This window comes from Caloenas nicobarica, chromosome 1 (assembly GCF_036013445.1).
Source record: "Caloenas nicobarica isolate bCalNic1 chromosome 1, bCalNic1.hap1, whole genome shotgun sequence".
NCBI lineage: Eukaryota > Metazoa > Chordata > Aves > Columbiformes > Columbidae > Caloenas > Caloenas nicobarica.
The window spans coordinates 212,191,777-212,215,395 of NC_088245.1; the positions used below are offsets into that span (position 1 = coordinate 212,191,777).

Below are 23,619 nucleotides of genomic sequence, written 5' to 3' on the forward strand. Positions count from 1 at the left end.
ACCCTGAAGAAATGTTCCCAATTAGAAGTGGGAATTGGTAGATGCTGATTCTGCCAAGCAGGGGCTCTTCAGTTGAGAACAGAAAGGGGAGAGAGGGACCCAGCTGTGTCAATATGCCGAACCAAACCAGGATGAAATTCCCCTGAAAGATGGGATGGAGTGTTGTATCTCAAAGCTTTTATGGGACGCTGAAACTGCATAGGGAGATTTTCAGTGACTAGTATAAAGAGGCTCATCTGCCCTGCAGCAGAGAAAGATCACGCTGCCCCATTCACCTCCCACCCCCAGCTCTGATGGAAAGAAGGATCCACTTGAGGATCTGCCCAAAGATCATTTCCCCTCCTCTGCCCAGCTTCAAACCCCTCCCCAAATGACACAAACTGCTAAATGCTTCATTAAGCCTTTCACGCCAAGAGAAAAGAAGGCAAATGTTCATTTTACTTTTTACAGGAGAAAAAGGTGCTCAAAAACACCAACAGGGACCTGAAAATTGGTGGGTGCTGATTTACACTGTGCAGGATTGGGGCAGCTTCCAAAAAGAGCATGAAGAAAACACGCACAGCCTCAGTCCTTAAGGGAAACCCTGTTGACTAGGCTTTTATTTACTCTGGTACATCAATTCCCAGTGAGGTATCTGCAGCAAGAACTCTACCCCAGCAACCAGCAATGTAGCAATGGCATATTGTGAGACCTGGCATGCAAAAACCCCTTTGGATGTTGGCAGCGGCTCCCGTTATCAGGTCTAATGTGGGATGTATGATACAAATATGCCCAGAGAGGTGGTGGATGCCCCATCCCTGGAGACATCCCAGGCTAGGCTGGATGGGGCTCTGAGCAACCTGAGCTGGTGCAGATGTCCCTGCTCATGGCAGGGATGGGACTGGATGAGCTTTGAAGGTCCCTTCCAACCCAAACTATTCTGCGATTCTATGTTTCTACAAGGAGAGGTCTCCTATGGGAAAGTCTTCTAGAACCCTAGAAGTGGGTTTGGCCCACAGTGGGTCCATGCTATGGCCAAGCTAGGATGCATCCACTTTTATGTCTCCTCACCGAGCCCGGTATTTCTTAGGGTTTAAACAAAAACATCAACTTCTCCAACAATGCTCATGACACGTCTGTATGATTTGGTGGCTGTTGAGCTTTGGTTGTGGGCAAGACTCAAAGCCCCTATTATCTCTCCAGCCAGTAGCTGATCTTCTTGCTTTCCTTCTCCTCTCTGCCTGGTAGAGCATGTGCATTTCATTTTATACACAATTGTTGTGCTGGGTGGCACATGGATTCTGCATCTCTGGAGGCTTTGAAGAAGAGGTTGGACTCTTGTGGGGAGTCCAACAAGGTTGGACATCTTGTGGGGGTGGTCCACGCAAGTTAGCAGGGCATGGGTAAAAAGTCACCTTGTCCTAGCTTTCCCATCACTGCCCTCTCCTTACACATCTCAGGCAGATCTCACGTTGTACCTTGAGGAGTGCTCACCCACATTTAGGTGCAATCTTAGCAAAGGACCAATTGTAATAATACTGGACTCTTTCAAAGGACATTTCCATCTGTGGACCTCAAGTAGCTTCACCAAAGTCCTCTCCACTTTTTGGTGCAGGAAAAGAGAATGTCCAAAGTTAGTAGTTTATTCACAGTCACGGGGCAAGCCAGGCACGAAACATCCTCCTGCTCCTAAACTTGCAAAGGTACCATCTCTCCTCTCTGCTCCCGTGGTCACCCAGACAGTGCTCCCTGCCTCAGCATTTGTAGAGGATAGGAGACACTGCTTTTTGGGGAGAGCAGCAGGTTCCTGCTCTGTGGTTTGCAAAGTGCTCTGCAGCCTCGTGACTGTCTACAGATGCTTCAGAGTAAATATATCAGTGGGTGCTTTAAGGTCGCAACAATGCACAAATCGTTTTTGCTGCAGGGGACGCAATGCTGGCTCAGACCTACAGCCTGCTCCGAGCTGCCGGCTCACTCGCCCAGCTCTGCACACACATGCACGCCTGCTCCAACCCACCTCAGGACCAACAACCTCCAAGCAGCACAAGGTGAGCATCTTGCTGGAGTACACCTCCCCACAGTGACCCCAGCAAGAAACAGTGACAGCTGTCAGGAAAAGAGCGGTCCAACCTCCCTGCACCAGTTTGTCCAGTGGGTTTGCAGAAGACGGCATGTCCAAACGTGCTTCAGCTTCATGGCAAGGTGATCCTCCATGGGGCCGGTCTTCAGGGACACCAAGCAGCCACCGTTGCAGCGGGAGTCACTGCAGCCTGCAAGCGCTCAGTATCCTTTCAAGGAGAAGCACCCCATTGCAAACAAGCCCTCCCTTTTTAATAGCTAGGATGGAAACTGGAAGCCAGGGCTCTCTCCAGGTTGTCCCTCCTGTTTCTAGCATGGCAACTTCTTATTTTTCCATCAGGCCTTTGGTACGCAGTTAGCACAGTTGGAGGGCTTAGGTCAGCCTCTTATTTCTAAGCCAGCAAGATGCTGCACAGGTCAGACCTGGTGAATCCCTGCTGAATTTGCAAGCATGCAGTATTATATTCTAGGCAAATACAGCAGCAAGCTCATGGCCCACTCCTTCCCATCATTCGGACAGAGGACAACACGTATGGGGAATATTTCACAGGGCTGGGGGGCTCCAGAAGCACTGGGCTGTCCTCCACATTTTCACGATGCTGTCCCTCATAAAAAAACCAAAACCACATAAAAAAATGAACCAAGAACTGAACTGAGAGAAGGAAAAATGAAGACAAAAGCACAGCTGGAGCAAGAAGGGCTGAGGAAGAGGGGATCAGGCTTTAAAAACAACAGAGCCCTTTAGCTGAGCTGGTTCGAGGCCATCGGTGAAAGCGAGGAGGAAATACATCACCTTGCGGATCCGGGCTAACTCAGCCATCCGCTCCCCAAATTCCTGGGCATCTGCCTCGTTGCACTCCACCTCCTTGGCCCCTGGCTTCTTCCAGAAGATGCCCACTGGCTCCAGCAGCTGCCGGTTCATAAGGTGGGTGAGATCGGGAGTCCAGTGCTGGGAGGTGCCGGTCACCGTGACCTTCCCAGGTCTCTCTAGCTGGATGTCCCAGTGGAGGAAGCGCAGGTTGTGCTGCCGGATGAAATCCACTCGGTAGATGTGCTCGTTGGGCTGCAGCAGCTTCTCGCCGTCCTGAGGCCTCACGTTTTTCTGCTGCAGGCTCTGGAATCGCAGCTGCATGCAGCGGGTGAGCTGGTCATCATAGATGAAGGGCAGCTCCAGCATCTCTGCCTCGGCTGCCATTGCCTCAGTTGCTTCTCTGCTACGTCCTCAGCAACGTTTGGGCTCTCAAATAGGACACGCAGAGGCAAAAAGCTACCAAGCCCCCAGCTGGTGCCCCCTCTCCACAGTCCCAGAGGTGCTAGGCAACCCGGGCCAGTGACACAAAAGACCCTCCGGAGCTTCCTCTGGTTGCCCTCTCGTCTCGTTTGCAGATGAGAAACTGATGGTGCTGCTGTGCACGATAATCTATAGGGAAGGGATGTCTGATGTCAGCTTCCCTGGCAACCTCCCTGACAACTGCGGCTCGTTATCCCAAAACGAAGGCGTGCAGCTGGGGATGTCACCTGGTGGGTCTGGGTGGCAGTGGCTTTCTCAGAGTGTAGGATCAGGATAATTCAGGTTGGAAGGAGACTCTGGAGGGGTCTGATCCAGCCCGCTGCTCAAAGCAGAAGTTACTTCAAGGTTAAATCAGGTTGCTCGGGGCTTTGTCTGGTCCATCTTTGAGTATCTCCATGGATGGAGATCCCACAGCCTCTCTGAGCCCCTGTTCCAGTATCTGATCATGCTCATGCTGAAGACAAGCTGGAGCGTGTTCTTTTGTCTTTTGTCCTGCGACTGTGTATCCCCAGCAGAATTCTGGATCCATTTTGTCCACAACCTCTCATTAGGTACCTACAGATAGCAACAAGCTCCCCCTTCACCTTCATTCCTCCTGGCCACACAAACCCAGCTCCCTCAGCCTCTCCTTGCACCTCCTGTGCTCCAGACCACCTTGGTGGCTGCCATCAGGCTCGCTTCAGTCTGCCACTGTCTTCTTCTGGGGACCCCAAAACAGTGACCAGATCGGGATGAACAAATGCCAGACAGAGGGAAAGAATATTTTCCCTCGCTCTGCTGGTTGCACTCGCATTAGTTTGGCCTCCATCTCTGCAATAGTACATGTTTGACTCATAGTCAACTCGTCCCTCAGGAACCTGTGTCCTTTTCTGAAGAAGTAATCCAAACCACCTCTTTCCGGGCACTGTAGGGATGCTCTGAGCCCACATGAACACCAACAAGAGCATCACGCCCAACCTGGGACCCCTCATTCCTCAGCAATTGCTGTGCATGATTGAATCCAGAGGTGCTGTGCTGGTGGGTTGTCCAGACAGTGGATGGGATAACGGGGGACGGTGGTGAATATGTTTCTCTTTGCAAGGTGCTGGATGGCTCCATGAGGCTGCAGATCCTGAGGAGAGGTGCCATGCCAAGCCATGACCTCTTCTGCCAAGTGGCCCAACGACACAACGGCTAAGCCATAGCCACAGTTTTAGGTGCACCATGGAAATGGTCAAACTCCTGCAAGTGTGCTATGGTATCTTTGGGATGCAGTCACTGGTTTGGACACTTTGAGAGTGCAGGGGTTTCAGCACAAAGCTTTAGACATTGTGGGGAGTCATGTAAACCAGCCTGATGTTACTCCTAAAGACCCTGAGGACAGAGTCAAGAAAACTAAGAACTACACAGACACATTTGAAGGGACAAAAGAGAGGTCTGAGGAAACCTGACCCTTCTGGCTGTTCTCTGAGCTCTTGCCTCACTTGTTTACTAGCTTTAAAACACCTTTAGCAACAACTGTTGATCCAACCCTTGGGTTTTAAGAGTTAAAAATACCTTCAGATAACCCTGGGCACCTTTTTGAGCTGAGCTACATGTGACAATGTCACATGGACCTTGTTTCTTCTACCCCTATAGGTGATTGCAGTAGAAGGAGCAATGACTGTGCACCTGACGATGAATGGACAGCAGTGAGGTCCAGCCCTCAGGCACCATGTGGTGTTCCTTCCTTGCCCTGCTGAGATACAAGATCAGCCTTCAGGGTCTCCTCAGGGAGCAATAACTAACTCCAGGTTGTAGAAGACCTATGCAAAATGGACTTTGGGAGGTCAGTGCCCTCAGAGCCATCTGCTCATGGCATGCCACCCAAGACTGCCCTATGCTCTGGAAGCAACTGAGGGGGAAGGAGACAAGGCTAAGTCGTGGAGATGCAGGGTTGTGTGAACCACTTGGCTTCAGAGTATGGTCCATGTCCCTCATTTCACAGAATCACAGAATGGTTTGAATTGGAAAGGACCTCTGGAGATCATCCAGTCCAACCCACCTGCTAAAGCAGGGTCACCAGAGCAGATCACACAGGAATGTGTGCAGTTGGGTTTGAATGTCTCCAGAGAAGGAGACTGCACAACCTCTCTGGGCAGCCTGGTCCAGGGCTCTGGCACCTCAAAGGAAAGAAGTTTCTCCTCATATTCAGACAGAACCTCTTGTGTTTCGGTCTGTGCCCTTTGCACCTCATCCTGTCATTGGGCACCACTGAACAGAGTCTGGTCCATCCTCTTGACACCCACCCTGGAGATATTTATCAGCATAAATAAGGTCCCATCTCAGCTTCTCTTCTCCAGGCTGAACAGACCCAGGTCTCTTAGTCTTTCCTCATAAAAAAATGCTCCAGACCCCTCATCACCTTTGTACCCCTTGGTTGGGCAATACCAATGTAATCTGTGGGAGCACAGGTACAAATCCACACAACCCACCACATTCCAACCACTGCTGGAAATTATTTAACCTCCTCCCCCATTTCAAGGCCTTTATTTATTTTCACAAGAGCTGGACACCTCTGAAGGGCCATAGAAAGGGTGTTATAGAGCCAGAGCACAACTAAAGCCATGTAGGGTCATCCAAAAATGTGTGAAATTAGAAAACACCTCTAAGGCAACTTTCAGCCTGCCCATTCCCACTCAGTGAGTCAAACACCACAGGCTTAATGGGAAGAAGGGACATGGAAGGAGCCTTAGGACAAGGCACAAGAAAGCGTGTGAATAAAATAATCTCTTGGGATACACAGGGATGTGGCTGGCCTGTCCTTTTCCCTTGAAGGTATTCCCCCTCCTCACACTTGAGAGAGACAGTTTCACTGTTTGCAGTGGATCAAGGGACATAGACAGCCTGCGTTACATCCTGGTGTAAATCAGGATTACATTTGCTAGGAGCAGTGGGAGACTAGGGCCAAGATGCCTGTACTGATATTTCGGTGATACTAAAACCCATATCAGCATCTTTCAGCTCCTCCTGGACCCTGACTCAGAGACATTTTGGTGTCTAGTGACACTAAAACTGGGTCTTTAAACTAGTTTTAAAAATCTAGTGTTTTGCTGCCTTGTCTGTCCATTTAGCTGTTGCTTACATCAGCTATTGACCAGTCAGGAGTAGAGATTTGCCCTGCAGGCATTGAGTCCTATGTGTGGAGATTCCTGAAGGCCAAGGAGCAACAGGTATCTCCAGGAATGTTATTACAATTGCACGTGCGACTGTACCAAGGACCAAGAGGCCCATTATTTCTGGGCCAATGAAAAACTCTGGGATCTTCAGCAAGGACCACAGGAAAAGGTTCTTCACCCAGAGGGTGCTGGACACTGGAACAGGCTCCCCAAGGAGGTGTCACAGCCTCAAGCCTGACAGTGTTCAAGAAGAGACTGGACAACGTCCTCAGACACACGGTGTGACCTGTGGGGTTGTCCTGTGCAGGGACAGGAGTTGGACTTGATGATCCTTGGGGGTCCCTTCCAACTCAGGACATTCTATGGGTTTCCAACAGCTAAGACAGGGATAAGCTGGGTTAGCTGAAGAGGGTAGGTCTAATACCAGATTGGGGGTCAGCAGAGCTCCTTGGATGGGTCCCCATGGGGACAGGGCAGACAGCAGGTGGAGGGTGGGGATTCTCTAGATGAGACAGGAATTGGATTCAATGATTCTTGTGGGTCTCTTCCAGCTCAGGACATTCTATGATTCTATGACCATGCTCTAATCCCACCACATCCAGCAGAGCTGGTGTCTCTTTGGACCAAGGGTTTAATCTGTGCACATGACATCTCCCATTTTGCTTTAAAAGTTGCTGCTGCAGTTTATAGCCACACTCACTCCTTGCAATTCATCATAAGCCCTCAAAACACCTTGCCAAGGGAGAGCAAAGGTCACATCCAAGTCAGTCTCCAAAATCAGGGGTGTGCTGAAGCATGCCTGATCAGAGCCCTGTAGTGAACACCACAACAAACTGGGAGAGAAGGCTTGGGGAGAGGGCTGCAGCTTTTGCTTTGGCCACAAAACAAACCTTTCTGAAAGAAAGAGGAGGCAGGTAAAGGAGAGCCTCTGAGAGTCAAGGGCATGGAAAATGAGAAGTCACAAACACCCACAGGCAAACTGCCAAGGGAGGAAAAGCAATGCCATTGGCAAACTGAAATAATGAGGTATCCGAAGGGACCCAGCTTCTGCTCAGATGGCATTTCCCAGGGCAGGGCTGGAAGTGAATGGTGAGGAGAGAAGATAACTCGCTCACTTGCCCTTGGGAGACATCGATGCAGAGGAACAAGCTAAACAACCCCTCGCACCACACCTGTAGACACACAGCAGTCACCACAGACATGATGGGAGGAAACCTTACTGCTTATCCAGAAGCCAACAACAGCTATCCAGTTCCAACAGAATGAAAAACCATGATTTTAACAGAAAATGGGGATGCTGCAACAAACACAAATTCATGAGCTTAGTGTTCATGATCATAGATGAGGTTCTTAGGGACACGGCTTAGTGCCGGTGTTAGGTTAATGGTTGGACTCAATGATCTTGAGGGTCTCTTCCAACCAAAATGATTCTATGATTCTATGATCACAAAACCCAAAGGCAGCAGAGAGTGGAAGTACAACAGCACACAGAGTAGATGCAAAGGTTGGAGGGACCCCTTTTGGTTCCATTGCAATAGGAGGCTGTGGGTGAAGCAGATTATGCTGTCTGCAAACGCTGTAGGACTTTCGTGGCTGCCTTTTCCAGTAAAAAGTAGGAAAAAGAGCTTGCAACTTGCTGGTCTCTTGTCCTACAATGAGGCATGCCTGTACCAGCCTCTGAAACTCCCCTGCCTTGGCTTTGACAGGACTGACTTCTTCTGTAGCCAAGAACGTGGTGGAGATGGGCACAGACTGTTGAAAGATGTGGCACTGAACACCTTCTTGCCCCCTGTACCTCTGTGGTTGCTTGCTGGGTCTGCAGCCCCTTAGAATGATAGAATAATTTTGGTTGGAAAAGACACTCAAGATCATTGAGACCAACCGCTAACCCAACAGTGCCACTAAACCATGTCCCTAAGAAACTCATCTACGCATCTTTCACACAGCTTGCTCTGGTGCAGCTCCTTGGTGGCTTTCTGGCTCACAACACAGTCCCTTTGGACCCCATACTCAAAGGAGCACTGCTACACGGTGTAATCCAGCCATGAAACATGCCAGAGATGGATGCTTTGGGGAAGCAGTGGCTTGGGAAAGATACCAATACCCCCAAATCACCCCACCTACCCCAGTGCAAGGTGTCTCATTGCCAAGGTGGGCACACACTGTTCAGCCTGGAGAAGAGAAGGCTCTGGGGAGACCTTATTGCAGCCTTTCTGTACTTAAAGGAGCCCATAAGAAAGATGGGGATAGACTTTTGAGCAGGGCCTGTTGCGATAGGACAAGGGGTGATGGTTTTAAACTAACGGAGGGGAGATTCAGGCCAGACATGAGGAAGAATTTTTTTACAATGAGGGTGGTAAAACACTGGCCCAGGTTGGCCAGAGAGGTGGTGGATGCCCCATCCCTGGAGACATCCCAGGCCAGGCTGGACGGGGCTCTGAGCAACCTGAGCTGGTGCAGATGTCCCTGCTCATGGCAGGGGGGGCACTGGATGAGCTTTGAAGGTCCCTTCTAATACAAACCATTCTATGGTTCTATGAGCATCCAAAGAGAGGAAATACCCTGGGAACTAGGGAAACAAGGCCAAACATTATAGCTGACCAACCTGAATTTTGTTCTTCTTGTTGGTTTTTTTGGGTTCTTTTGGACTGGAGAGGATCAGATTTGAGATCTGGAGGACAGGGCAGGACAAGGACTTGATCCACTTGTTTAAGGAGAGACTGGCCAAGGGTTTGGCTTGAGTTTGATGTGACCGCAGTCATGATGACTAATTCCCCTTGAAAGATAGTTCTTTAATGGAGGTTTTTGCACATGAACAGTTTTCCAGGACATGAGTTATCCCCAAATAAGCAGGTTTTGAGCTGGACAAACACAACGCATAGCCAAGGTGTTGAGAACAGGTGTTCCCCTGGTGCGGGGAACCACTTACCTTCTGCCACAGAGACTCTCGGGACGCCAGGGAGGAGCAGGCAGCCACGAACCAGCAGTTCCCAACCTGGCCCTGGTGTAAGTCATGGGAGCTGATCCCGTCCACGAAGAGATGTGGATCATCACAGATTTCCTGTGGGACAGGAGAAAAACAGATTCTATGAATCTAAGACAACATTGCTTTTCCTCTGCCTGGCTCCTGCCAGGCTGCCCTGTCTTCTTCCCACTCCCACTTACAGTCTGAATAAGAAAGCATTTACGTAGCAGGGTGTCAAGCAAGCATCACGTGAAACATTGCTTTTTTTTTTTTTCATCTTTTCTCCTGATGCATCCAGTTTGGAGTGTCATGTCCAGCTGGAGGCTGGGAGTGGATGAGACTGACAAGGGTCTGAAATAATTTTTTCCCCTTTGTTATCATGTTTAATTCGAAGAGGGGAAAGAAAAAGCAGGTTTTCCTTCTTCTCCCACACTTCTCAGTTTTTCATGCTGGCTGTACCCAGAATAACATGTTCCCCCTAAACTTTGCACAGGAGGACTTGCATTGCCCCTGCCCATAGAATTATAGATTCACAGAATGGTTTGGGTTGGAAGGGACCTTCCAAGCTCATCCAGTGCCCCCCCTGCCATGAGCAGGGACATCTGCACCAGCTCAGGTTGCTCAGAGCCCTGTCCAGCCTGGCCTGGGATGTCTCCAGGGATGGGGCATCCACCACCTCTCTGGCCAACCTGGGCCAGTGTTTTACCACCCGTCACGGGGAGAAAAAGGAATCTCTGCTTCATAAGCACCTCCTGCTATTCTCACCAAAACCAGCCAAAACCATACACCTGAAAAATAACCTGAGCTCCATTCAGACACAAACTGGGCAGAGATCAAACCCAAGGGAGAGGACTAATCACCTCCGAGCCGCAGGCGTTGCAGGAGGTTGGGATAAGCACTAGAGGGAGGCAAGTTAACAGACACCAAAGGCTTCTCAGCATCACTGAGTGCAGGCAGGGGTGGGAGAGGAGCAGCGAATAGGGTTTCACTCCTGTTTCATACCACCGAGGAAGTGTCCAGCAGCAAGGATGCATCTATCCTGCCTGTTGGTGACAGGGACATCTGCAAAATCAGCTCTTAGTGATCCTGCTCTGGGGGGCAGAGGCAGCGTGTTTGCCCCATTTGAGGACCACAGCTGCCCTTTCTACACTTGGGTGAATCTGCAGTGTATAAAAAAAAGGAGTCACTTGGTATTACGTAGAAATGAAAGAATGAAAATCATCGCCTGCTTGGCAGAAACTAGCATAGGATAGAAGGTGTCAGATGCTCAGGGACCTTTCTTGAGAGCAGAGCTGCCAGTGAGCTGTGATTTCCCCATCACCAGGAAAGAGTTTGTAAATTCGGACCCTGTGGTTTGTTGTTTTAATAGAGGGAAGTCCTGTGTACTCATCAAAAGAGCAGCCTGCCCTGGCACAGAGGAGGGGTGCAGTTCATTAGACCCTACTGCCTTGGACCCATGGCAGCAACGATGGTGCCACATCTGGAAATGCACATGCCAGGGCACAATCCCTCTGCAAAACACACTTCTTTTTTGACTCAGCCTCTCTTTCCACTAATGCAGATGAATCCCTCAGGGCCTGAAGGATTATTTCAGGCAGCTCCTCAGATGCTGCAGTAGGTGTTTCCCATCCAGGTTCACACTTGGATGTGGCATTTCAAGGTGCTCTTGGTCCAGTGTGGCTATGGCTGAACACAAACACTTGCTCTAAAACTTTGCAGCCCATGGACTTTCTAACCTCCTTCTCTTATAATGTGCAAAACCCCACAGCAGTTTGCAGCTGAACTGGAAGTTTCCTAGGAGCATGGAAGTTGCTAAATGCCACAATCCTCTGCTGTGGCAAGAGGTGACAGCCTTCCCCTTGACCCAGGATCTTGCATGCCTGGAGATGCTTCAGGTCTTGGAGATGGAGAGATGGTTTGCACAAAGATCAGCCCAGCATGATATACAGGTCTGGCTGAAATGAAACACTACGTGAGCTCTGCACAAAACTTGTGCATATCCCAAAATGCTCAGTGAGTCTTCCCAAGAGTCAACCCTGAACAGCAGAGAGGTCCCTGCAGAAGGACCACAAGCACCCTCAAGCCCTATGACTGAGATGAATCCCAGAGGACTCCCAGTGATCCTAAGCACAGAATTATCAAATCAGTGTAGTTAGAAGAAACTTCTGGAGGTCATCCAGTCCATCCCACCCACTCAAAGCAGGGTCAGCTACAGCAGGTTGCCCAGGACCATGCTCGGTCAGGTTTTGAATATCTCCAGGGATGGAGACTCCACAAGCTCTCTGGGCAGCCTCTGCCAATGTTTGGTCCATCTCCATGGTAAAAAAGACTTTTCTAACGTATAAATGGAATTTCCTGTTGTTTTTAAATTTGTGCTCACTGTCTCTTGTCCTGTCATTGGGCACCACTGAGAAGTCTGGCTCTGTCTTATTCATTCCCTACCATCAGGTATTTATGCACATCATTAAGATCCTCCTGAGCCTTCTCTTCTCCAGACTGAAAAGTCCTAGCTCTCTCAGACTCTCTTCGTGTCAGTTGCTCCAGTTCCTTAATGATCTTCATGGCCCTCTGCTGCACTCACACAGGGGAAGAGAGAATTGCCTCCTTGCTCTGATGCTGCAGAGCTGATCCCATCAAGAACCAGACTAATTTGTGGGTCAGTCTCCCCAGCAGAACCTCCTGAGAAGGTTTCCCAAATCCCTCAGACTGGAGCTTCCCAATATTAAATTACTCGGATTCTCCAGTCCCCACTAAAGCTGCTGAGCTCCCACTCACACCTGTTGGCCCTGGTCTAGACTGGGTGGCCTTCAGTCCGCAGGGATGCCATTCCCTGGGTGCTCTGCTTCTACCGAGGTAGGAGCAAGGCTGCAATGTCCCCATGATTGCATGAAGCACAGTGAGGCCCCGGCGTGTGATTCAGCACCTTCAGGGTGCAAAGCACACTCAAAGCCATGAAGAATCAGGCCCACATGCAGAGATGGATGATGAACTAAAAACCAGTGGTCTCTAGGTCAAAAAGAGCCAAGAAAAGCCTCGAACTTAGTCTTCCTTTTTCTGCAGACAGAGCTGAAAGAGATAACGAGCTTGTTCTGCAGTCAGACTGAATTACGGGGCCTGGGGTTTGTATCTGCAAGGGGAGGAGAAAAGCTGAGATGCTCTGATCACAGAAGGTCATCACCTTGGTTTCCTCCCCTCTTTCCCATGCAGCAGACAGAAACCGGATCAGCAATAACATTTCCCCAGGCAGGCTCTTCTCCAAAAAGCAAACGTCATGTCACCCTCCCAGTACCATGACCCAGAGAGAAGACAGCAGCCCACAACCTTGCAAACCCACATACAGCCTGAGGGCTTTCTGGGTTCAGGCATCAGCCACCCCAGAGTCAGGTCAAACCAGCCCATGGCTTCAGCAAACAGTGAGTCCATCCTGTCCTTCAGCTCATCACAGCCAGATCCTGGGTTGTGGTTGCTCCTAGTCTAATGAACAGCAAGAAAGAGCAGGGGGAAAGCCAAAAGCTATGGCTGCAGGGAAGCTATGGCTTCCATGTGTTGCTCTTAACTCCACCTTGGCCAAGAGAGCCATCCATGCGTCTTTAACCCTAAGAAGAACCTGTGTTGAATGATCCCAAGGACACTAAGCATCATCAGAGATTATTTGCCCCTCCCTCCCCATCCCTTAAAATTGCCTGCTGAAATGGCCACTGAGCTCCAGGCAATAAAATACCACTTAGAGGAAGACTGTGCAGGTAGTCCTGTGATAAGATACAACCTGCTAACAAAGGCAGGGCCAAACTAGTGATTCAAAGTTCTGGTGATTCATACGTTCCTTCCCACATCCTTCCTTCTGCAAGCAATGTGGGACAGAGGTGGAAATCAGAGCTGGGGCTGGGAGAGGACTTTGAGGCTCCTGTCGATGAGAGGCTGATTGCAGAGGTGCCAGGTCTGGCTTACAGGAGCCCAGAATGGGCCAGTTTGCTCCCTCTGGTTATTTAAGTTCATTAAGGAAAAAGAGACCAAATCAATGCAATTATCTTGCACTTGATGGTGTAATTTTGCTTCCCACCAAAAGGTACGTGGGCTTTTCCTCTGCTCTCCCCTTTGACCCTCTTTCCCTCAACACACACGATTTCCTTCCAAATGCATTTAAACCAGGAAATATCACCCTCGTCTTCTCCAGTTAGTCCAACTCCACATAGGGTAGGAACGAGCAAATCACCCTGTAATTGGCTTTATAATTGGTGACTGTCCTACCATAAATGTTTTCCAGAGCATATTTCTGAGCTTTAGATTCACTGGGGATCTGGATCGTGTCAAGCCAGCTGCGGGAAGGCAAAAGCTAAGAGGAGGAAAATAACCGTGTGAGATCCAACATCTGCTGCATGCCAGGACCACTTTTGCTAACAAGATTTTGCAAGGAGCAGACTAGTCTTAATTGTATTGCAGAGCCTGGCTGTTTTCAGGAACAATGCTTTCACTCAGACTTGCAAAATCAGCAGGATAATCTATTAGCGCGGCTGCGCTTCCCCCTTCCCAGGCAATGGGGAACCAAAAGGATTCTGTGTCTTAAATGTCACTCGCACAGCCAAGGGAGTAAGAGGCGTCCAAGCACAGTGAGCAACAGCGGCACAGCTGGCACAAAGGTCCCTTTGTCATCTTGCTGCAGGTACCTGCATCAGGATGTGATTTTGCAAAAAAGTGCAATTAAAAAATTTGCACTAGGGTGACATAGAGAAAGGAAGGGAAATAGGGTGAGTTTAGAAAACCAGGGGTCCATGTTTTCAGATGGATTATTATAGAATCATAGAATCGCAGAATAGCTTGGGTTGGAAGGGACCTTCAAAGCTCATCCAGTGTCCCCCCTGCCATGAGCAGGGACATCTGCACCAGCTCAGGTTGCTCAGAGCCCCGTCCAGCCTGGCCTGGGATGTCTCCAGGGATGGTTCATCCACCACCTCTCTGGCCAACCTGGGACAGGCTCTCACCACCCTCAGTGTAAAATATTTCTTCCTTGTGTATTGCCTGAATCTCACCTCTTTTAATTTAAAACCATCACCCCTTGTCCCATGCAACAGGCCATGCTAAAAATCATATCCTCAGTGGCCTGGCTTCAGACACATGGAAGGGGAGGTTTGGTTGGTAACATCTACATCCTATGAAACTGTGGTGGTTTTTATTGCCTCAGTCAGGCATCCCTAATGCTAATCCACCCGGAGTGTCTCAATGTGTACACATTTTTATCAGTTATCAGCTCCCACACCGTGCAAAGGGCGTTGGACACTCCACCCACAGCAAACAGGACTTGCTTTTAAAGGGAGGCAGGACAAAAATACACTCCCCACCAACCCCACGACTCTGCTTGTGTCTCTCAGCACTGCACCGTGCCATTTGTTTTGCCACTAGAAAGAGCAGGGGCAGTGGAAAACAAGATCTAAAGGTCAATTTGCAGGCTTAGTGGCCTTTACAGGTCCCTCTGTGGTTTTATCTTCCGGGTATCCAAAGTACAAAGGCACCAAAGACATCTCTGTTGAAGCAATGAGATGTGGAGAGACGTGAGAGCTCTGCACCTCCCTGGGAGCAGATGGAGAGGGAGAAGGCCAGACATGAGGAAGAATTTTTTAACACTGAGGGTGGTGAGAGCCTGTCCCAGGTTGGCCAGAGAGGTGGTCGATGAACCATCCCTGGAGACATCCCAGGCCAGGCTGGACGGGGCTCTGAGCAACCTGAGCTGGTGCAGATGTCCCTGCTCGTGGCAGGGGGGGCACTGGATGAGCTTAGAAGGTCCCTTCCAACCCAAACTGTTCTGTGATTCTATTATAAGGATGGGAAGGAGACGGGAACAAGTGCAGAGACCTCAGACCTCCCATTCCCGTTCCTCCCACACATGGTCTCCAGGGATGTGGTCTTGGAGAGCCTCACCACTACTCAGCCCAGGATTTCCAAGCCAAGTGGCCACCACAGCCCAGCTTTTAGCATCTCCACGCAATCAGAAGCAGCCCTCCCCGGACTGCCTCTCCCACAGCGAGTTGTTTTGATGCATCTGGTTGCAGAGCTGCTAAGAAAAATTATTCCCTGTATCCTGACAGCCCTGAGATCTGCAGATCAGCAGGAAAGTCTTCACATGCCTCGCTGACAAACTGGGGGGGTGGGATGCTTGGACCAGTGAGATGATCTGCCCCAGGTTGCCCCATCCAGAGGCAGAGGTGGTCCCTCTCGATTTCAAGTCCCAGCACAGCCCGACCACCACATGAGCCATCATTCCTTGGTGGAAACCATGTCACCAGGTTCCTTTTCATGCTGCATCACCCGAGCCAGCCTGACCCTCACGAGTGCACACAACTACATTCTTGAGACCTGAAGGAGAGGACACTGAACAAACACAGCAGCTCTCAGAGATGGTTCCACCTGGATCTCCTTCCCTAAAATCTTAGTACATGTAGGCATGGGCTCTAGGGAGCTCCACCAGAGAGGTGGAGGAGAAGAAACAAAAAATAAGGTCTCATGGGTGTTTTAACTTTAACAGTCTATGAGAGGTACGACCCTCTGATTCACCACAGTGCTGCCGGCCACCTTCTCGCAAATGCCCCCATCCTCCATCATAACCCAGTCTTGAGCTCTCCTATGGATCTCCTTGGACCAAACTCTCTTTGGATGGTGCTAAGGACTTGCAGGGTGAGGAACAACTCTGGTTTGGCAGCATCATGGGCTTAAAATACACCATACCCTCCAATTCCTGTCCTCTCACTGTGGTACCTCAGTTGCACCAGCACTTCCAGTTGTGGGGTCTAACCTCAAACAGAGGAACTGCTTTGGCTCGAAACCATCTGCATCAGGCCCCAAACTTGTTCTTGGGGAGGTTCACTGTCATGTGGGTACAAGTGAGGGACCATGAACCACAGGCATGAGCCATGAGGATGTTCCACAGCTTGCACCACTTTTGAGCCATCAGTCCCCACCCTGGAGGACATAGTGGTGGGGACGTGTTGGTGGGAAGGGAGGAACCTACCCAAGTTAAGTCCTGCTGTGAAAAAACACAGTATTTTGGGAGAAATGGTCCAAAACCACCCACCCATCACAGAGCTATTGTGAAATCCTGGAGCGAGCTAGTGTGGCCATGACCTCGGCTGTGTTGGTTCTGCCTCCAAGTGACATAATCCAGGTTTGGCACTGGTGCCTGCAGAACCCTGCCTGAATCTCAGTTCCTGTGTCTCACTGAAAGCCAATTTTCTAAAACAGGATTTAGGAATCTAAATCATGTGGGGTTCTTTGTTTGTTTTTTTGGTTGTGGTTTTTTGTTTTGTTTTGTTTTTTTCATTTTTTAATTACCCTAAGAGCCAAGTTATTGATGGGAAAAGAAAGAATACGAAGCTGCAAAGGAAAATTACCTCCGCCCTCCACTGTGCCTATCTCAGATCAAAACCTCCTGACTACTTTTCCACGGGGATACCTCCCACACCCCCTTGAGCTGCACTGTCCCAGGGTGAGGAACCGTCCTTTGGCTTGTGATTGTGTCATATTTATAGCACAGCGGCACCACAATCCAAGACCAGGACTTGACCCCACCACAGTCCAAATTAATCCCTGACTATGCACTGATGATGAAGAGGTTATCACGAGTTTAAGTTGTTTAAAGAAATGACTTCCGGCCCACACCTATTCTAGTTATTCATACCCTGGGTGTAGCTTTACAAACAGAGAAACCCGCTTTATGAGAAAACCACCATCTAGAAATGTGGACTCATGAGCTTCTGTTAGCTGGGAGAAGGGACAAAAAGGAGCATTATTTAGAGAAAATGATTCAATATTCAGCCACCAGGAAAAAGTTCAGTTCCTGCCACTGTTGAGAGAAGGGAGTGGAGAGGAACTTGGCAGCAGAGTTGGCTGTAGGCATCCAGGGTTAACTGGTTCTGTCTGGCACCTCCAAGGGTGGATGCCCAACCAAAAAGTATCAATCCTGTATTTAACACCAGCAAGGATCTCCCCATGAGGCCATAGGCTTGAGTCATGAAACTGCAGGAGTTCACAGAGATGTCAAACACAAGCAAGCTTCATCTCTCCTTGGTAACATCCCCTATGGTGATTTCCTCCTGATCTGCTCGACTTTTCCAGTAACACAGGCAATATGCAGCATTTCCAGATGAGACTTCAAAGCCTTCAGCTCATCCTCACTTTGCTGTCAGTTTGCAATGATGCAGGTACAGCAGCGGCAGCTCCAAGACAGAAATACATATGCACAAGCTCTCCCAACAATGGGTAGCACAGGGTCTCCAAACGAACTCACTACATGGTTTACAAGGGTTGTAAAAATGTCTATGGTTAGACTTTTAGCCAGTTTCTCCAGGAAATAAGCACTCTGTTTACATTTTCCAACATAAATTCTTACATAACTCTATCGGTGGTATTGGCATCAGACCACAGTCAAGCTTTAACCACCCATGACCACTTTCCATTAAGATGGTTTGTCCACCCTTTTCTTTCTTGGAGGGGAACTGGGAGGACCGCATCACTGGGTGGTGGTTTCTTCCCAAAGATCCAGAAAGCTGCCTAGCAGAAAAGGACCTGGGAGTGTTGGTTGACAGTGGCTGAACATGAGCCAGCGTGTGCCCAGGTGGCCAAGAGGCCACCAGCATCCTGGCTGGGACCAGCACTGGTGTGGCCAGCAGGCCCAGGGCAGTGACCGTCCTGTGCTGGGCACTGGGGAGGCCAAACCGCGAATCCTGGGGGCAGTTTTGGGCCCCTCATGCCAAGAAAGGCCTTGAGGTGCTGGAGCGAGTTGAGAGAAGGGAACGGAGCTGGGGAAGGGGCTGGAGCACAAGTGTGATGGGAGCGGCTGAGGGAGCTGGGGGTTCAGCTGGAGAACAGGAGCTGAGGGGAGACCTTCTGATCTCTGACCTGCCTGAAAGGAGCTTGGAGCCAGGGGGGGTCGGGCTCTGCTCCCCAGGAACAAGCGCCAGGACCAGAGGAAACGGCCTCAAGTTGCGCCAGGGGAGGTTGAGGTTGGATGTTGGGAACAATTTCTTCCCCAAAGGGCTGTGAGGCATTGGAACAGGCTGCCCAGGGCAGTGCTGGAGTCACCATCCCTGGAGGGGTTGGACAGACACATAGATGAGGTTCTTAGGGACATGGGTCAGTGCCAGGGTTCGGTTAACAGTTGGACTTGATGATCTTGAGGGTCTCTTCCAACCAAAATGATTCTATGATGCTATGAAATATCAGACATGTGGGATGCTTTTGTTTCATTTCTGTGTGAACACAGACATCACTCCTCCCAAGCTGCAGCCTCTTGCCTTGTTGGTCAACACAGTTCCTGCTGGCCCCAGCTGTCACCCAAAGGGGACAGATGCTTCAGCTCACCCTTGATGACCTCATCTCTTCTTGTGAGGTCTGAGGGAGACACCACCAGTCTCAAGGGGTGGAGAAGTGGTGCCAGCTTGCCCCTGCCCCACAGGGACTGGGAGAAGCTGCTGAAGCTCTGATCTCCTTTAGGGCACCTGAGAAGCCAGGGCCAAAAAGGAGGTGAATCCAGAGCATTTGTCAGACTCCCATGAGAGCATCACCCTGGGGTGCTGCTTTTGCTTGTGCTTCCCATGCCAAAGGAGAGCCTAAAAGGGACCTGTTGGTGGGTTTTCATAGAGATGAGCATCCAGATGAGGATGCGAGGTGGCCAACAGATCACACAGGTTGGCACCTCGCTGTGCAGGATTGGTCCTGGTGAGCTCAAGTCCCAAGCGCTTGTTCTGAGCTGCAGGGCACTGCCAACACCTGAAGGCTTTGTCCTTTCTCCAGGATGCTTTTCATTCTCTTCTGCTCCTCCAAGAGCCCCAGTTCAAGGCTGCCTTGTCCATAGAGGTGCCTGGGGCACTGCAAGGAGCTGAGCACCGGTTCCCTACAACCGCAGATGGCAGCGAGACAGCATGCAGGTTGGGGACAGATGGCCACGAGCATGGGTAGGACGGTCAAGCAGGGCAGCACCATCCCAAGGAATTCACCCCCTTCCATGGCACGGTGTTTCAGCAGACCCAGGTCTAAATGATTGCACTGGGCTAAGTGTCTCCACTTAGGGCAAAAATCCCACCCTACTGCCCTTCCCTGCACTGCACATTTCAGTCTGCCTCATAAACAGGTTTTTAATCTTTGCAGGGCTTTGCGGCAGTATTTGCTCTATCTCTGTGTTAAATTATATACAAATCAGAGGAGAAACAGTGCCATTCCGCTTACTGTCAAATTGTGTTGGGGTTTTATTTTAAAAAGGGCCAACTTACAGAATTTAATGCTCAGTACAAGTAATTCAGACGGTGTCAGTCGTTTGGCAGCAAGGAAAGGACAAGCCCTTGCCCTGGGGTGTTTACAAAGACAGACATTAGCTGCATTTATTTATCTCAGATCATTCCATTGATGCTCCTGGACTGGACAGTACTCCAGGCTCTGCTGAGCAAAGCAAGAAGGAAAAATGATGGAGAGAGGGTTCGTAGCTATTTCTTTACAGGCACAGGTACCCCTCTGCCCCGACTACATATGCATTACAGGGTTATCTTATATTTAAAGGGAGCAGAAATGCAGAAGAGAGTGAGCGTGCACACAAGATCCAAGGGATGTACGCTGAAGCTAAGCCAATTCACACACACACAAGAAAGGCAAATCCTGAGGCAGAGAATGGTCTTTAGAGCAAGCGATCCAGAGCTGCGGTGGATTTTCCTCTCCCGGAAAAACAAAACTGGATGGTGCTTAGAGGAAGCGAGTCAAGTTTAGTTCAACAGGGAATTAATTCAAGGAAGTGCCGTGACCTCTTGTTATGCAGAAATCAGCTGATGATGCATTGACAACAGTTCCCTCCGGCTTCAAATTCGCCAGATCAAGGAAACAGCTCCTTTTCTGCTCCAGCCACAGGTTTTCATCCTCCCACTGTTGCTTCCTCCTATTTGTTTCTTTCTCTAACCACTTCTTGCAGCAGCTGGACTCTGCCCTCGGTTTTGCCGCACCCCATGTTTTATTTTCTTGCTGCAAGAGGCAGCACCGTGCCTGATCGAGTCTTTGCAAGGGGACTTTGCAAGGATTTTGGCAAAACCACTTCTTTCAGCAGGACCAAGCACAGACAAACCACTCCCAAACCCCATCCCTGCAAAAATTAGAGCTCACGGGCAGTGCAGCATCTCCCATTCAGCACCAAAATTAAAAGTCATGGCTGGTCCAGGGCATAACCAGCTCTGTACCTGCTCTGCAGGCTGAATGTGCCCCTCTGGCACCCCAGAGCCAAATCTGGGAGAATTTACACCATTCCCTCCCATGGAGCCCAGAGATGACAGCAGATGCCCAGGGCTCCTTTCTGCAACACCCTCTGCTATTATGATCTTTCCTATTATCCATACAATAATTTCTAGACACCGACGCGCAGTGACATTAAGAAGCAGGCGATTAATCTAATCCTCTGATTTTACTGCTGGTTTTGCATTTAAGGCCGTGTCCTTCTGAAGCTGAAGACAGAGCAGACGGGCTGGCTAATTTCTTATCACAGCCTGCAGCGAGCGGTACTCACGCCAAGCAGTTTATCACCCCGGATCCTAATTGGGGTAAATGAGGAGAGTGTGTTTGTCCGGCAGCTTGGGGCTGTGGGAGGATCCAGCGAGATCTGCTGGAACACACTCAGGGTCGGCATCACATTTAATGAGAAGAGAGACCTTTTAAAACAAGCATAAACAATAACAAAAGTTGTCTTCTCCATCCTTGAGGGGAAGGGGGGTGGGGGGAGCCTGTGAATGGCTTAAAATGTGGGGGAAAAAAAAAAAAAAAAAGGTCAATTCAGAGATTGCATTAAATGGTGACCAAATCCTTTCCTGGCAAGGAGGGACCAGACTGGCAATCAGCTGCAGGCTTTACAGAAAACGGCAGATAAATTAACAGGCGAGAGGCTCATAAATTCCTAAGCTGAGACACACAAAAGGTCTGGAAGGACTCCGTCTCCGAGATGGATCGCAGAGATGACAGACTGTGCTCAGAGAAGACAAGTCCCTCCATCCACCCGGCAGCACAGAGGAGCCACAGCATCAATGCTCCTTTGGGCACGACCAAAACTGAGCGAGACAGCTCAAAAAGCTACGAAAAGCTGAGTAAAGAGGTCAAAAAGCTACAAAGAGCTGAGTAAAGACATCTCTGGAGTGCAGGTGACAGAGTTCGTATTTCTGGCAGAAGAAGGTCCAGGTGGGGCACCAGAAGGTTGTTGCTCCCAATGACCATTATCATTTTAATTGCTTGTTTCAGATCACAGAATCACAGAATGTCAGGGATTAGAAGGAACCTCAAAAGCTCATCCAGTGCAATCCCCCCGCCAGAGCAGGAACACCCAGATGAGGTTACACAGGAAGGTGTCCAGGCGGGTTGGAATGTCTGCGGAGAAGGAGACTCCACAACCTCCCTGGGCAGCCTGGGCCAGGCTCTGGCACCCTCACTGAGAAGAAGTTTCTTCTCAAATTTAAGTGGAACCTCTTGTGTTCCAGTTTGAACCCACTACCCCTTGTCTTACCATTGGTTGTCACCGAGAAGAGCCTGGCTCCATCCTCCTGACACTCACCCTTTACATATTTATAAACATTAATGAGGTCACCTCTCAGTCTCCTCCAAGCTCAAGAGCCCCAGCTCCTCAGCCTTTCCTCACACGGGAGATGCTCCACTCCCTTCAGCATCTTCGTGGCTGCGCTGGACCCTCTCCAGCAGTTCCCTGTTCTGCTGGAACTGAGGGGCCCAGAACTGGACACGATATTCCAGATGAGGTCTCACCAGGGCAGAGTAGAGGGGCAGGAGAACCTCTCTGACCTACTGACCACCCCCCTTCTAATCCCCCCCAGGTCCCATTGGCCTTCCTGGCCACAAGGGCCCAGTGCTGGCTCATGGTCACCCTGCTGTCCCCTGGACCCCCAGGTCCCTTTCGCTACACTGCTCTCCAACAGGTCATTCCCCAACTTATACTGGAACCTGGGGTTGTTCCTACCCAGATGCAAGACTCGAGATGAGCTCTCAGAGCAAAGAATTGCAAGAACTAACCTCTGCCTTCCCCATTATCTTCACCTTTGTGTTTTTGGCAGCTTCCCAGCCCACGCTGTACACTGGGGAAAAGACCTTTTAATGCAGAAACTTGTGGGCAGGCAAGTGCCGGTTCTGCTTTTAGTGAATTAGTTCATTGACTCCTTTCTCCTTCCAGGAAAAACCCCGCAGGGATTGATTGTATAACCCTCACTCAGCAAGTGCAAGGAGCTAAGTGCTTAATAACACAAGGAGAAGGGGATCTGAAAGATGGTCTCCCATCCTGCAACATCTCCTCATCCTCCAAACACAACAGCATTGAATTCAGGAGACAATGGATATAACGGATGAAACCCTTACACACAAGTCAGGCTGGATATAAGTCAGGCCAACACAGAAGCGGTTACTGAAAAATGGTATTTTCTCAGTTTCTAAAACAAGATTTCTTTTGTCTGGATGGGAAAAAACAAAACAAAATGAAACAGGGCTGTGGATGAGAGCATCTTTCCCCAGTGCCACGGTAGGGCTGAAAATGCCATGGTCCTACTGCCTTGAGACCTTCTGCTTCCCACAACCCTTCCCAAAACACCTGGACTCTGTGTCTCACCCAAAACTGCTCTTGCTCTCAGACTTTCCCCTCCAAATGACATTGCTTCTGAACACAGATAAAATAATATTGCCATTTAGCAAGAATCTACCTTTGTGCTGTTTAATCAGTGACAACCTCCCTTGACAATTCCTGCAGAGGTAACTCGGTGCTTGCAAGCAAAGACATAAAAATACCGAGAAACAGGGTTGGAGGGCAAAACTCTTTCCCTGGAGATGGGAGGGCATAGACTTCACCCAAGAGAGCTTCTGTGGTGGTTGCAACCAGCCAGGCTTGAACTCACAGTGTAGAGGTGCAGCTCAGGTTCAGCCACCACCACATATCACCTTGAGCCACCCCGTCACCGTGACAACAACCTGCCTGGAAACCCTCGTGTTCATCACACCCTGGTCCCCTCCAAGCACCTTTGGGACCTCTGGTCCCAACCATTCTGCATCTCGGAGAAGACCGTTGGGTGCTTCTGCAAGGCCCTGTGACACGCTGCTGTGGGGCAGGGAAACACAGGAACACGGTCTGCCTTCCAAGGCAGGGAGGAAAAAACCTTCTCCAGGAT

The 23,619-nt window shown here is 49.9% G+C and overlaps 2 protein-coding genes across 2 annotated transcripts in view; both read right to left on the bottom strand.

The window, feature by feature from the left end:
- CAPN5 (calpain 5) overlaps nt 1-23,619 on the bottom strand; it is a 63,731-nt gene that overhangs the window by 16,939 nt on the left and 23,173 nt on the right. The window contains exon 3 of the mRNA XM_065632841.1: nt 9,416-9,547. Coding sequence (XP_065488913.1) covers nt 9,416-9,547 — 132 coding nt within the window. The remainder of the gene's footprint in view (nt 1-9,415; nt 9,548-23,619) is intronic.
- OMP (olfactory marker protein) lies at nt 2,774-3,253 on the bottom strand. Its single transcript, XM_065626773.1, has one exon. The coding sequence runs from the start codon at nt 3,251-3,253 to the stop codon at nt 2,774-2,776; it is 480 nt and encodes a 159-aa protein (XP_065482845.1).